Here is a 15431-nt window from a genome sequence, read left to right as displayed (position 1 = left end):
GTGACCTGAAAATGAACTACGCCGACACGCCGTGCACACGACGTTGATACGCCGTCTCTCTCTTGGACCGCGTAGTAACGGCGTATGGACGTCCGCTCACGCCGGAAATGTAAGAGATTTCCTCAGTGATAGAATTAATAAGTTACAGCTATATCTTTAGTGGATTTAACAGATGGAATGAATTATTACAACTAGGCCTAGTCTTTAGTGGATTTATTTGATACAATTAAGCGATGGAATTAATAATTATAACTAAATGTCTTTAAATAAACATTTATATTAAAATAGCTTAAAACGTGACAAATGTATTTGTATGTGCTTGGTGTCTTTAGGTTTGGCTCTTCCTCAGGTCAGGCTCTTTAGTCCGCATAACGTATGCGCCTTGATATGAGGTCCGGGGTTCGACTCCCAGCCAAGGTTACACTTTGAACCAGTGTTTCTTTCTACAGTAGTTACATTGGTTTGTGGAATCTCCTGTTATTTTATTTTTTTTATTTTATTTTTGTATCAATGTTGTTACTCAAAGGGAACAGCAGACTGCATTGTGGGAGGTAGTAAGTATTTATTTTTGATTGATTATTTTATTTTCGTGTTCTGCACACAAAGTGCCCTAACCCCATGGGTTTATAAGAGTAAGACACATTTACATTTAATTATATTCATAATCATAAGACATTGAATTAGAGTCAGTGAGCTGAGACTGCTGAGTGAGTGTTTGGCATGCGTCTGACTTGGACGTTGTGTGGCTAATTGTGCAGAGAGAAAAGTGATATTAACTTCTTTGTGCAGTGTTGAATTTATACTTGGCTCGTGCACTTTACTAGAAATATATATATTTCAAAGTTCTCCAGGACCATAATTGAACTAGGAGATCTGGGACTTGAACATGGAAGAGCATGTTGAGAGCCTGATCACCAGACCAGTACACCATCTCATAGTTGTTGAAGACGTGTTCTTTTGTATTTTAGATTGCTCAGCTCAATTTAGTGTGATATGTGTGAAGATTTGGGAGGAAAAAAATAATTAAATCAATTATTTAATAAATAGTCAATTATGCCATAGCCTCATCCCACCCTGCTAGCCTACTATCCATCCACTGATGGAGCGTGGCCCGTGTCTTTCATTGCGTGAAATATCCGATGGTATTGGTAACACTGCTGGAATGAGCTGGATTCGATTATCTGTAATTCATAGTGTGTGTGATGAAGATGAGTGATGACTCATGACTGCTGATCATGATTACGGTATGCATGCAACCTAATTGAGTTGAGATTCTATAATGTTGCGTTGGTTCACACCTTAAGAGTACAGTACTCTAAGGTTCACACGGGCAGATGAAACGATGAAGTCTACCGACTACCATTCATTGTCAATGGAAGCCACTAAGCCAGCAACTTAACGATGCAAAGAAAAGACGCAATGATGCATGTAGCATTGTAGCTGCTCCAAATCAACACAACACGTCGCACGAGAGTGCGATTATTCCTTTGTGACGGTAGATGGCGGCATTGGGTCAGTGTGCAGCACCATTCTGTTGCTACAATTTTGGGTTTGGTTGCAAGTCTTCTGTCAGAATTGTAGACCTGTCACCTCTCCCTGTAAGTTTAAAGGTAGGGTAAGTGATATTTAATATTTTGTGGTTAAAACAAAAAGGTCTTTGTTCTTATATTCTGAAAACTAATCATTGCTATAGTGTTTGTTCAGTAACAGGAGTTTCATCTTTTCTGATGACATGACCTGAAAATGCAATTTAGGTTTAAGAAAGAGTTGGAGAGACATAGAGATTCCCATTACTGAGCAAACACTCTAGATAGCAATGAGTACAGTATTGGAATATAGAGCTATTTAACAATTATTTAACCAAAGAAAATCACATGTGAAAGGCCGTCTTTCACAAGCTCACCTCCAGAGCTTCCCTATTTTTTCCTTTATACAATTTTGATCTCCTATTAACTTTGTATTTTTCTCCCATTGTCCCAGATATTAGTTTGACAGCTGTTCTAGTTTAGTGAGGCAATTTATATATTCTTTATTTGATCAAGCTGAAGAGAACGCCTGATATAAAATACTCCTGTATTTTGTAACGACGTTCAGAGAAAATACAAAATGACATTAGATCAACATTTGCTGTTAGTACATAACATAACTGTCAAAATAATACTCCACAGTCCCCATTAAAGAGCAGGTAAGGTGTGCTGCTGCAAAACGAACCTGTCTTGTATGCATCCATGCGAGGTCAGTTGCGGTGCCAGTTAAGCATGGCCGACTGGTCAGCTTCAGTACGGCCCTCGGGAAGATATGGCAGCTGATCATTCAACGCAAGCTTCCCATTCAGTCCTTTTATTACTCCCCAAGGCAAATAATAGCTGTGTAATTGATACAAATATTATAGCATAAACCCTAAAACAGTTATTCAAATCAAATTCATAAAAATATATAAACACTCAAATGTAGAGTCATAGTGACAAATACGCCCCAAAACAGCAAAAGGGGATTACATTATTATTTGTAGTACAAAAAAAATAAAATACAGAGGGGAGTATGTGGAGTATAATTATATTATTATTATAATAATATATATATATATATCATTGATTGTCCCGTCTGCAGAGGTCTGTTCTAACCAGCGAGGTTGAAGATCTTCTGGCTGAGTCTCGAGGCCAGAGAGAAGAGCAGCAGGAAGAAGAAGAGAAAGAGCAGCACAGCCCCCAGCAGCAGCATGCAGTGCAGCTTGAAGTTCCTCCAGGCCAGGATACACACCACCCTCACTGGGCTCAGCAGCCACGACAACAAGCTAATGTTGGGACGGCTACACACACAGAGAGAGAGAGAGACAGAGAATACTGGTTGATCTTCCCACAATATTGTAACTACTAAAACTGGGCATGTCATTATCAAAAAATATTTTTTTAATTCAGAAATGTTCCATGAAATACCTTTTTTTCTTTTTGATTGCACATACATACAGCAAATCTACATGCATTGCATCTTCTCTATATTGTCTGTCATACGACAATCAGTATAAAACGGGGTGTAAACCACTTTCCACCACCACTGCCCCATTTTTCAAAATAATTCAAACATCTTCAAGTTTGCATTTTGAGATTGTAGATAATCTATTTCAGTTTAAAAAGTGGAAAAAAAGGTATAAAGTAGAGCTTATGTAGTTAAAAGAGAAGAGGACAAATCAGTTCAGTAATTTCCGTTTACTTCAAATCATTGATAAAACACAAAAAATAAACAGCGCACATGTCAACAAAGAGATAAAAATACAATTGTGTATCATACAAACAGGCAAGTTTAGTGCAAACGGGAACTCTCCTTGTACAAGGTAAAAACCACAGGATCACAAATAAGGACATTTGCAACAGTTCAAGCACAGGCAACATGGACACATGGGTCAACAATGGACACTGCAAACAATGCCATCAGTTATGGCTGTTGAGTGTGAAGTCAGGGTGACAAAGGTCAGCCCATATGCAGCCACTCTTACAAAGCCTGTCTAATGCACTTTAACTATAATACCTCCAGGAAATTATAACCTGTAACGAACTGTAATGGTTGACTGAGAGATAGAAGGTCATGCCAACACACACAACCTCTCTGGTCAGTTGTACTTAATCACACAGATGCATGCTTACTGATCCGACACATTTAGGTGGAAAACAGTGATAATCTTTAAGCTTTTTTTGTTTATTTTATACGCGAGTCAAAATCTATTTTCAAATGGTCTATTGTGTTAACCACATGAACCCTAGCGTCCCTATTCTGCGATGAATATTCAGCGAAAATAGCAGATCTACAAGCATGTTGTGAGATTGTAGATCAGTTATTTTCAGTGACAGAATTTGGTGTAGACTAGGCAAAGGAAAGTACTGGACAAAGAATAGAGCCCTGAGGGCTGTATATAGTTGTTAATTGTATTTCACTGTACTTTGCACATAACTCAATGTTTGGACCTTCACATGACCATAATGTAAACGTCAATATTGAGCAGTTGAGATGAATAACAGTCTAACAGTCTTAAACATGATTTATACATTATGGGTGGACACCTTAGACTCTTAGAGTATATATGAATAGAGAAGACACCCGAGTTCTCCTCCCATCCACTTGCATTAAGTTGCTCAAAAGCGCATGAGGCGATTTCACTCCTCCTTCCGTGTAGGAACAGAGTGCATTCTGGGATGGATTTGCCTCAAACACATGAACGCGCTGCCGTTGACTATCATTGTGCCGTTTGTGCGCGTTCACGTATGAAACATTCGTTCACGTGTCATGGCCTCAAACACATGAACGTGCGCAATGATAGTCAACGGACCAGCGCTGGCTCGAGCTGCAATGACAAATTCGGCCACTATGTCCATTTCGCCTCAGGGTTTCCTCTGGGTGCCTTCTCTATTCATATTCATATATACTCTAAGGTGGACACACATAATGTATAAATCATGTTTAAGGGCAGGACACCTGGCCTTTCCGGGGAGGGGTCAGAATAAATTATGAACTTAGATGGATATTCGTCTCAACTGCTATGTGATGCAATTCCTGAAACTAACTGATCCGACCAGTCAAGTCTGGTTGTGATGATTATACATATGGTGGCTGCGTGGGCAACACAAATTTAATTTAGCTAGCTAAAGGTAGTACCACGTCAAATATCTCAATCCCAATGAATATCATTAAGGTAGGAAAATAGACTGCAATAATCTGTATTTTTCTTTCTTTGTCATTATTCTACAAGTGTGCAAAGGCTGCAAGAGTTAACGGGGAACATAGCTAGGAGAAAAATCTTCATTTGTTCCCTATCAACTTAATTTATTAGTAGACATTGTAGTGGAAATAAAAAACGCACAGTAACATTTGAACTGTCCCATTGTTTATGTTCTCCCAAATTAACAGATACAATATATAAAGAGATAAAGAAACTTCTTTGTGAAGTATAATATTTCTTGGGAGAAGTTGTTTAGGGTCAGATCAGGCGTTACTTTGTGGCCTTTGATTGGTTAATCCTCAGGGATGACATGCCTGATTGGCAGTCCACATATTGCACATTTTATTGGTAAAGCTTGCAATAGAGCAGAGAGGAGAACAGTGTTTGTATTGCCAAAGGAAAGCTATTGCATGGAGCGGTTTCAACCTCTCTCCTCAGCTGTGTTGTTCATCAGAATGGGATAAGAGAGGTAAAAAAAAATGCAACCGGGCCTCCATTCCTCCAGCCACTCCATCTTCTCCGTCACCGTTCCCTCAGCCTCCCTGACGCGGGGGAAAAACCGAAGGAGAGACATGGTCTCCAATGCGTCTAGACAGGTACGCCAACATCCACCCATCTCCATCTGTCCATCTGTCAAACACGGAAGTGTCTCCCCCTCTTCTTCCCCGCCCGCCACTCTCACAGCAACCCAGGGGCCCTCTCAGGCCCCCAGGAGCTTCTTGACCAGGTAGCCAGGCATACTGTAGAGGAAGAGGCCCAGCAACATCAGCAGCAGCAGGGCCAGCACGATCTTGATGATGAGCCACTTGTAGCGGTTACACACCAGATAGCGGATGGCCTTAAGCGGGCTGAGGAACCACAGGAAGGTCGTGTCCGGACGGCTAGATGGCCAAACAGAGGAGAGAGGGGGTGTTGCAGGGAGAGGGAGGGAGGTGGGTGAAGTGGGTGGGTGATATTAAATGGATGGAGTGAGATGCAGAAGAGGTGAGGGGGTGGGAGAGTGGAAATATGGGAGATACAGAAGAAATGGGGAAAACCAGTGTTAGTGGTTAATAAGCAATGGCATATGGTTGAAAATATTGCACTCAGAATTCACTTTCTAATTGATATACATTTTCAGCGGAACAGAAGACTACAGCAAGAATAAAAGCACAAAATGACAATTACATATTAGGTCAATCACTCATAACAATATGATAACTGTGTTGATTAGTTGGATGATCAGACAACAGACAGATTGGCTGGCACAGACAGTAAAAGATACAGTGACATGCACTACACACTTCTTAAACAGGAAAGGGTAGAGATAGAAGTGAAAGATAGATAAGGTGAAGAGAGAAGAGAAGAATATATTTGGAAAAAAAGAGACCAGGTAGTGATACAAAGGGCACAGAGTGAGAAGGGTCCAACACTGTGTGAGAGAAAAATAACTATGGATAGGGAAGAATTCCTATCCAAAAAACAGGGCATAGAGAGAGACAGAGAGGGAGAAAGAGAGAAATAAATTAAGGTAACAGGAAGAGTAGGCACCTAAACATTGTGGGCACCTCAGTGTTAAAATGGCCATTTTCTCCCTGAATGTAAAAAAAGAGTAATGCATGTATAACGATTTAAGGTGTAATATTTCTACAATCGCTACAAAACCTTCCAGTCATTATAAGAAATGATTACCTGGCTTGGTTGACATGCTTGATTCTGATTGGTCAATTGCAGAATTCAGCGGTGTGTTATTTCTTGATAACAGACCGCTCCGCTCTATAACAGACCGATGCCTAATCAAACCCTCGGTGCGCCGCTTGTGCGGCTGCGTCCCGCTTGATTTACTGCTGTTTCCAACATGACAGCCATGTAAACGCACACACAATGTCATTTGCAGCTAAACAATGCTCTCAAAAATGTTTTTGAAAACATTTGAGCGAGGAATAGTGGGATAATGTATGGCTGAGTGGTCATATCACCTTCAGGCTGATTAACCACCCCCACCACGCGTCGGTGGTTAACACCCTTAGTGGCATAAACGGAGGTCCTATCAAATACGCTCAGGACGGAGATTAATCACAGGACGGAACATTAATGATATCATAACCGAGCGCACCGCTCCTCAGGTTGGGAGCGCCTGTTGGGCAACATTCAATGTCATTTCCGGTAGGGACGTCATCCAAAGTGGTCCCCCTCCATTTTAGTGGAATCTTCAAACATGAATAACTCTTGATCTAAATCATTCCGTCCAATTCTAACCAAAGATGATGTTTTTGGCGGCCCATCGTGGTCCCGTCGCTTGTCGCGTTAGAAGTAATCAAACTTCCCGTTGTTGACGATCGCCTCTGGGGTATTTTGGCTACATCTAGCTACTTCAGCTACATTCATTTTAATCTTACAAATACCCCCGGGCGTTCGGGGTGTTAATCAGCCTGTCGGTGATTTATCTATCAACAATGACCACTCAGCCGTACATTATCCCTTACTTAAAGGGTAAATGATTAAATGTATGTCTCATAATTCTTTACATCTTGGGGAAAAAAGCCAATTTAACATTGATGTGCCCACTGCCCACAGTGTCTATAAGTGCCCACCTTTCCTGTACCCTAAATAAATAAACAAACAAACAAACAGAGGGGGGATTGGGGCTACCAATGGCTCAGGCCCCCAGCAACTTCTTGACCAGGTAGCCAGGGATGGAGTAGAGGAACAGGCCCAGCAAGAGCAGCAGTAGGACCAGCCCCAGGACCTTGAGGATCAACCAGCGGTAGTTGTTCCAGATGAAGTAACGAATGGACTTCAGAGGTCTCAGAAACCACATGAGACTGATGTCTGGACGCCTTCGCCGCAGAAGGGGGAGAGGGGATAAGGGAAGGAAAGAAGACAGGGCACATGGAGATGAAGGCGGCAAAAACAGGGGGAAAGGGTGAAGGTCCCATATATAGAGGAAGGGAGCAAGGGAAGGAGGGAACAGAGGGAGACAAGTGAAGAAATGGTAGGAGACACGAGTGCGTGTGAAAGTGTAAGGTCGGCCATTTTGACAACACAAATAGAGCAGCGCTGGAGTCAAACAAGACCAGGTTGATTTAGAATCAGATTGGCTGATGTTGAAGCAGGTGTGTTAGTTTTACAGTCATCACTACTTTTTGCATTGTCAGAATGAATCCACCCCATCAAAGACGATAGTGGTCTGTGCCATTCTGTTCCAAGGTGTGAAAGTAATGATCAAGTTTGTAAGTAATGATCAAGTTTGTAAGTTTGTAATGATCAAGCTTATATGCATATGCATTTCTTTCTGTTTGTGCGTGTGTGTGTGTGTGTGTGTGTGTGTGTGTGTGTGTGTGTGTGTGTGTGTGTGTGTGTCTGTGTATAAAGTATGAGCATGCATGTCCATGAGTGTTTGTGTTTGATGAATGTACAGTATGTGAGGAAAGAGCGTGCATGTACACGTTCCTGCAGTCCTGTGAATATCTTACTTTGGTTTTTCCAGTGGGTCAGGCTCATTCCGTCCCAGTCCAACAGGACATTTCTCGGCCTCCTCTGCCGACATCAGATGTAGCTCTGCTTCCACTTTACCCTGCAAAGGGTGCATCGTGGATTTAATGAAACCACACAAAAATATAAGCTCTTAAAACACAATCTTTGCTAAGGACATATTAAATGCATATTAAACTTTCATATATCTGTCACATGATACGATTAGCTCACACAAAGTACTAAAAGATAGATGCAATACGTACAATACGTGCAAAATAGAATTTAACCTTGATAGAATGATCATTTAAACTAGACCAACAATTCAATGTGTGATGTCTAACTGAAAAATGTCTAAGCTTAGTATTTCCCATTCGCAGTGGTGGAAAGTAACTAAGTACATTTACTTACAATAAGTACAATGTTGAGGTATTTACTTTATTTACTTGAGTATTTCCATTTTTCAATACTTTTACTTATACTCGACTACATCTCAGAGGAAAATGTATTTTTACTCCACTACATTTATTTAAAAACATTAGTTACTAGTTACTTTGCAGATTTTTATTATTATTACAAAACACATATATACATACATTAAACACTTCAGGCCTACATTTCGGCCATTTGAAAATAGCTGAGCTACAAGGTCACAATGCGTCGCATCGGCTATTTTAAAAAGATTGTTATACGTTTGAAAACCTGAAGTAGGACATTCTGCACAGTGAGTACTTTTACTTTTGGTACTTTAAGTACATATTGATGCCAATACTTTTGTACTTTCACCCAAGTACATTTTGAATTCCGTTCTTTTACTTGTAACGGAGCACTTCCACATTGTAGTAATTGATACTTTTACTTAAGTAAGACCACCACTTTCCACCACTGCCCATTTGTACGAGTGCACATCTTACTGTGAGCTCCATCTCATCATTCTCATCGCGGGCCACAAACGGCCACCAGCCCTTGACCCTCTTCTGTTTGAAGATGGAAATGGTGGGCAGGTCCGTCTCATTCCGGACCATGTTAATGGAACACTGCTTGGCTGTCTTCGCCCCACGAGGGAACCGGTTCAGGTCCAGCTCAATAGCACCTGGGAGCAACGAGGGGGACAGGAAAGGAGCGAAACAAAAATCACAAATCACATGCATTTCAAAGTAATTATTGTCACGTCATTGCTGTGTAAATTGTCAATTTGCTAAAATGAGATGGGCTAAAGTGGGGGAGAACAGGCACCACCACTAGTTGCTGCTTCACCGCTATATGTTAGAAACAAGGCCATCCTGAAAAGATTAAATTGTACTATTTCCATAAGTCTGCACAAGTTTTAAAGGTGGTGGTCAATGGAGTACTATCTGATTTCGAAGCATGTAGAAGGTAGGGGGTTCCTGGAGGATCAGACTTGCAACAAAAGGCCCTGAGTTGTCGAGGGTAAGGTAGCTGTGACTAAAATAACTAAGTAGAAAATACATAGCTTCAGCAAAACAAATATCATACCAGGAGGCAGGAGCAGACAACAAAGTGGAATGGAAGTGAGGAAATGACGTGACATCTGCATTCTTTTGCCATACTCTTTTTCATACTGTAGCTTCCGAAGTAGATTGTTAGGCTGAAGCATTTGACCAGATCTGTCTTGAAGGAGCACCATTACAGTTAACAGCAACAGCTAAGAGAGAAAGCTAAAGTGTTCGCTGCGTCAGCGCTCTGCTCACCTAGGAAGTCATCGGCGGAGAAGTGGTCAGCGTCCCAGACTTGCAGCGTGAGGCGGGCCGGGATCTTGTACTCCGTCTCATCCCAGGAGAACATGGACTCTTTCTTGGAGATGACGATCTTCTCCTCGGCCATGAGGTAGTCGATGGGGAAGACAAAGCGCCAGTTGAAGTTCCCCTCGCCAGTCAGCGAGTGGTAGTGGACGTCTGTATCCTGCTTATCCTCCTGCTGACCCTTCAGCCACCTGGGGTACGGAAAGGTTACAGGGTCAAGGGTCAGCGTGAAGTCACAGAGGTAAGAGCTACAGTATGTCAACAGTCACTGTAGAGTGTAGACTATGCATTAGGATGTCACTCATGCACTGTCACTTCTAATGTCTAGTGTGTGGATTCTGTGGAAAGCTGTAATAGTGTTTGGTTAATTGGAATGCGAGTACAGTACACAGGTAGATGTACTGTACATACTGCATCTGTGTAAAAAGAGATATGAGGTGCTAATCTATCATACTTTCCAGTAATCTCTATATGTATGCATGTCTGTTCTTAACATATATTGAATGACCGTGCAAACAACCAACTTCACACGTGTACTGCCGAGCACTCAAGAGAGTGCAGTTTTGAGTGTGAAGTTGATCGAATGAGCAATTCTCCTGAACTGGCCACCCTCACATATCGTGCAATTCGCTCATACTATCGACTTCACAATAGGTGTGTGTATTGCTGATGTCTCAAAGAAGTGCAATGTCCAGTGTGAACTGTGAAGTACATCAGGTGAGTGGTTCTCCAGAAGCATGCATTTCAAATGACAACCACGCCTGGCACGCCATATCATTTCGACTCCCCATCAAAAGATTAATTAGAATTCGGCCATAGTGCACTTTCAGCAGCTGTCACAAAGTTTCCCAAGGGAGTTGGGTTGGAACAAATTTATATGTGATATTGTAGACACCTTTATGAACACATCTGTGAAGAAAGCTAGTGGTAAGCTTTTTTTGTTTTGTTGCAGATTTGACACACATTTCGCAAATTGTATTGTCTTATTAAATCTTAATGTGCCTGTGTCTGTGTGCATTTGTGTACTTGAGTGATCCAAATGTATGGTTAGCACCTACAAGTCAAACTGACTTGTTGCTGGAGGCTCAAATGATTTGCCATGCACACACAAACTTTCCAAAGAAGTTACTGAAAATCATTGCTTTCAAAATGCCTGTTCAGAAACCTCATAGCTTCACTCAAAACAAATATAATACAAAAACTAAATTCCTCCCAAGGAGAATGCAGAAAAGCTGGTACTGGCAAGCAAAAGGAAAAAAAGCCTGTGAAATAAGCCTATACTAAGCTTTTTCATTAACAGACGAGTGAGAATGTCTTCCTTAGTCAGGAGGAGTGGGGACGAGGTCGGTTGCATTCTCAGTTCTCAAAACTCAACACTGAAAACATGAGATAGTGGAGCTTATAGTGCGTAAAACACAAATGAGAGTGAGAGCATAACAGAATTTTGTATTGTAATATTTCAGTATATATATTTAGCATGTTGTTGATTTGCTAACTGGGATGCATTGGTATTAATTGGGGGTGACAGACTCAGGACTAGGGTTGAGGCTTATGCTTAATTTATACTCCGTCTGTGTTGCTTGCCAAAAATAGTTAATCTACAGTCTCACAATGAGAACTCTGTCACATAACGAAGTATATATTATCGGTGTGACGAAGTATAAATCAGGCTTCATGTGAGAAAGCAAATAAGGGAAACTTTATTTTGAAGAAGCAATGCTGTATTCCAACAACGGAAACCATCCCGAATGTATTTCTCACCTTTTTCAAACGGTTGAGAAAGTGTTTATTTTTAACTGTGTAGTATAAATATTAATTTCTATGTGGATTTTAACCACTTGTGTGGTTATTAACCACTTGAACCCTTGCTATTCTTGGGGGTAATGTTTTGTAAGATCAAATGTTGATCTACAAGCTTACAACACGTTACAACGGGTCACTTCATGTGACACGGTGTGAGCTTGTAGATCGGGTATTTTCACTGAAGAGATTTGGTGTAGAGGGAAGAAAAGTGAGGACCAAGTACAGAGCTGACCACAGTCAACTAAGTATTAGTTTACTAAGTGGTTGCTTGGGGATGGTGCTTTTGTTGTTACAGCAAAACGCACTGAGTTGAGAACAATTGGGCAGCAGCAGTAACTGAGGGTAAAAGTAGGTGTGGCAGAGAGAAGCATTTTTGTACAACACACTATCACAAGGCTATAAAACTGTAATTTTGAACAAACTTAAAAAGCACCAGAGCTCAGCTCTGTAGAACTGACATGCACACTTGCTGATAATGCTTCCATGCAAGAGTTTGTTCTTTATTCCAAACAGCTCGAATGCCGTGGCTTAAAGCAATGTCCAGTAGACATGGCAATACAGGACCAGACCACAAACCAAGAACAAAATGCCCTGCTCCCCTCCAAAAAAAGGAAGAAAAGGCTACAGTAAAAAAGTCATTATTGTTACCCTGTCAGAGGCAGCAATGTGTGGCAGGGTCCTGTCTGAGTGTCTGTGTTAACAAAATAACTACAAAACAAATGTACTGTAGGCTTAATTTAACCTGACTCCGCCAGATGGAAGACACTTGATTCACATGTGTTTCACAACCGACTTCCATCTGGGATCACTGTAACCCAATCGCTGAAGAATGCCGGCCCTTTTTATTCAAGCTACTTGGCAAGTGATTGGCAGATCCCGCCCGTAGCTGCCCCTGATTGGTCCGAACCGCGGCCGGGCCGGTTCATCACTACTCCAGGAGAAATCCCAAAGGGGATTCTTGAATTTGGGCAGAAAAGGTCAAAGGTCAATGTCAAAATGACATCACTGAAAAAAAGAAGGGAATGTGTCTGCGCACGATATACTGCTCTTCCAAAATGATGTAATTGGTAATATCTCAGAAATGGAGATATGTAGAACAAATTATGTTGGTGCGGCCAGCTTTATAAAAAATAAAATGTTCACGATGTTTGAATGGTATAGGTCCTGTTAGCCACCATGCTCAGTTGGTGTGAAGGTTACGGCGTTGTCAATAGTACAACTGGGGGGAAAGAAGGGAGCTGGCGTGCTGGTTGGATAGCTGAGGCAGGGTAAGGGGGAGGGGGAAGAGGGGGATTAAGTACGAGCCATGCGATGGAATCGTGTGTTTACCCCCTGACATAGATGTCAGACATCTTCTCTCCTGTCATGAAACCATCGTCCTCTAGAATTACGTCATCAGTGTTCCAAATAATAACACGAAGCTCAAAGCTAGACAACAGCAGAGCATGGACCGGAAAAGGAGAGAGAGGACGACAGACACACAGACAGGGAGACACAAACAAAATAAAAAAAACGCACAAACACGCACACACACATTGAAAAAAACAAACAAAAACGGAAAACAAAAACAAAACAGAAAATAATGATTAACGCCAAAATAAAACACGCAGCACGCATACTTGTCACACCCACGGGATGAGGCTATGGCCGCCGCACCCCGTAGTATGTACCTACCCCCTGACAAATATGTCACTGGACTTTTCCCCAGTGAAGTAATCATCGTCCTCCAGTTTTACTTCGTCTGTATTCCAAATAATCACCCTGAGCTCATATCTGGCAAGGGGGGTGGGGGAGGAAGGAACACACACATAGTTGGAACACCTGATTTGTAGCAAATTGAGGGCTGTAGTAGCGAAAGAAATAGACTCGCCGTTATTTGGCCTGAGGAACAAAACTATAAGTTAAGTTGAAAAACATTCAGTACTTGAATTGCATATGATGAAAAAAGTATTAAATTTGAGGTATTATTTCTCCACATGTTGAGAACCATATTATACATATTAAATGACCATATGGTCTGGCATGTTTAGCTTACTGACTATATGACTCATGGAAAACTTACTGACCATTTTCCACGGCATACTGTAGTTTTGCCATGGTCGTTAATTTCAGTGTAGCATGAAAATCTACTTGCAGGGACTTGAAACCTGCTTGAGATAGGTATTACCAGAGCCATTGTAGAGCAAAGGTTGCATAAATGAGGGGTCAGAAAACACTAGAGCTCACATGGTTCATATATTGCGTGCTTCGTCAACACCCATTAGGAATGCTTGGAACTATACACTAGTGTTTGGAACTATTGGTAGCACGAATGCAAAGTGTTACTTCTACATTCTTCTTTTTCTTGTCGTGATCTCTGAACACAAAACAAATCAACATCAAGTTGGTTGTGATAGTAAATGACTGAATACAGAATGTTATAGGGATATTCTTTGTTTAAATGATCCACCATTGTTGCAAAATAACATGCCCGATTGAATGAATGGCGATAACGCAACTCTTTCCATCTAAATGAATCTGGCTAGTACTAAATTGTTGCTACTATATAGTCTGGCAAAAACCAGCAAACAATACTGTAATCAAACTGTCTGCTAAAGCAACTAACTCCACTACTTGACAATAAATATATATATATATTATTATATATATTTTTTTAAAGTCACAATACCAACTTTGATGAGGCAGTATTGCTTTGTTTTTTATTTTCCTGAAAAATGAACATTTAGGAGTTAGCTGGTTTCTGCCCGATAGCAGACATATGCATATGCAAAATAACTGTGTAGTTGTTTGTCTGTAAAAGTAAAGTTAGCATTTTAAGAAAGGGATAATGAACAGTGAGATTGTCCTTACAGGGTGATTCAGCACCCTGACTCAAGGCGGAGGGGTTGTATCACCCTGAAGACATTTATGTCTCATTACACGGCTTGGTTGAATGCTTGATTCTGATTGGTCAATCACTGAATTCAGCGGCACGTTAACTTATTTCTGTATAATGACCAATGAGCTCTATAACAGAAAGCTGTAATCAAAGGCTCAGAGCACCTTCATTTTATGCCGTATCCAACAGCCGTGTAAACAAACGCAAAATGTAATTTACAGCTAAACATTGCTGTCAAGAATGTTTTTGAAAACATTTGAGGCGAGAAACGCAGTAACCGAAAATGGATTCTATTGTTCTCCGAGGCGACTGTGTTGCGATGGACGGACGTGGTATAAACATATGGTAAACTTTCATTAGCGTAAGAAAGTAAATACAATGTATTAATTTATTTATGAATAGCCGGGATGATTGACGGCGAGCCGGTCATTGTTTAGAAATTAACCCCTTCTTGACAGGGTTTAATCCCCCTGTCGAGGTTTATTTCTCAACAATGACCGGCTTGGCCCAGGCCGTAGCGTAACGGTCTGGGCACCGGACTGGTAATCCAGTCGCAGTGTGCCGCGGGTTCGACTCCCGGACCCGACACGGCCTTTACTGCATGTCATCCCCCCATCTCTCTCCCGTTTCCTGTCAGCCTACTGTCTGTCCCTTCAAAAATCAATAAAAGGCGTAAGCCGCAAAAAAATATCTTAAAAAAAAAAAAAACAATGACCGGCTTGCCGTCAATTATGCCTTGCATAACGGCTGCATCACTGTTTCGTTAACCTACTTATTACCAGTACATGGCTACTTGACACAAAGTAAAAAAAATGTGTTATTG

The 15431-nt window shown here is 41.2% G+C and overlaps 1 protein-coding gene across 2 annotated transcripts in view; it reads right to left on the bottom strand.

Moving 5' to 3' along the window:
* Window positions 1–2272: 2272 nt before the first annotated feature.
* The window catches only part of otofa (otoferlin a), a 113624-nt gene continuing 100465 nt past the window's right edge, over window positions 2273–15431 (bottom strand). Inside the window, exons 43-47 of one of the 2 annotated variants that reach the window (XM_083789651.1) lie at window positions 13405–13503; window positions 9877–10118; window positions 9079–9257; window positions 8167–8267; window positions 2273–2809 (exon numbers count right to left, since the gene is read on the bottom strand). In XM_083789651.1, coding sequence (XP_083645777.1) covers window positions 2620–2809; window positions 8167–8267; window positions 9079–9257; window positions 9877–10118; window positions 13405–13503 — 811 coding nt within the window. In that variant the 3' untranslated portion in view covers window positions 2273–2619. Of the gene's footprint in view, window positions 2810–3208; window positions 5593–8166; window positions 8268–9078; window positions 9258–9876; window positions 10119–13404; window positions 13504–15431 lie in introns of those variants that run through there. The other variant, XM_083789652.1, reaches the window with a different exon arrangement.

Source organism: Protomyctophum parallelum, assembly GCF_964188405.1.
Source record: "Protomyctophum parallelum genome assembly, chromosome: 19".
NCBI lineage: Eukaryota > Metazoa > Chordata > Actinopteri > Myctophiformes > Myctophidae > Protomyctophum > Protomyctophum parallelum.
Note: the sequence above shows the minus strand (reverse complement) of the source record. Positions and strands in the feature narration are given on the sequence as shown.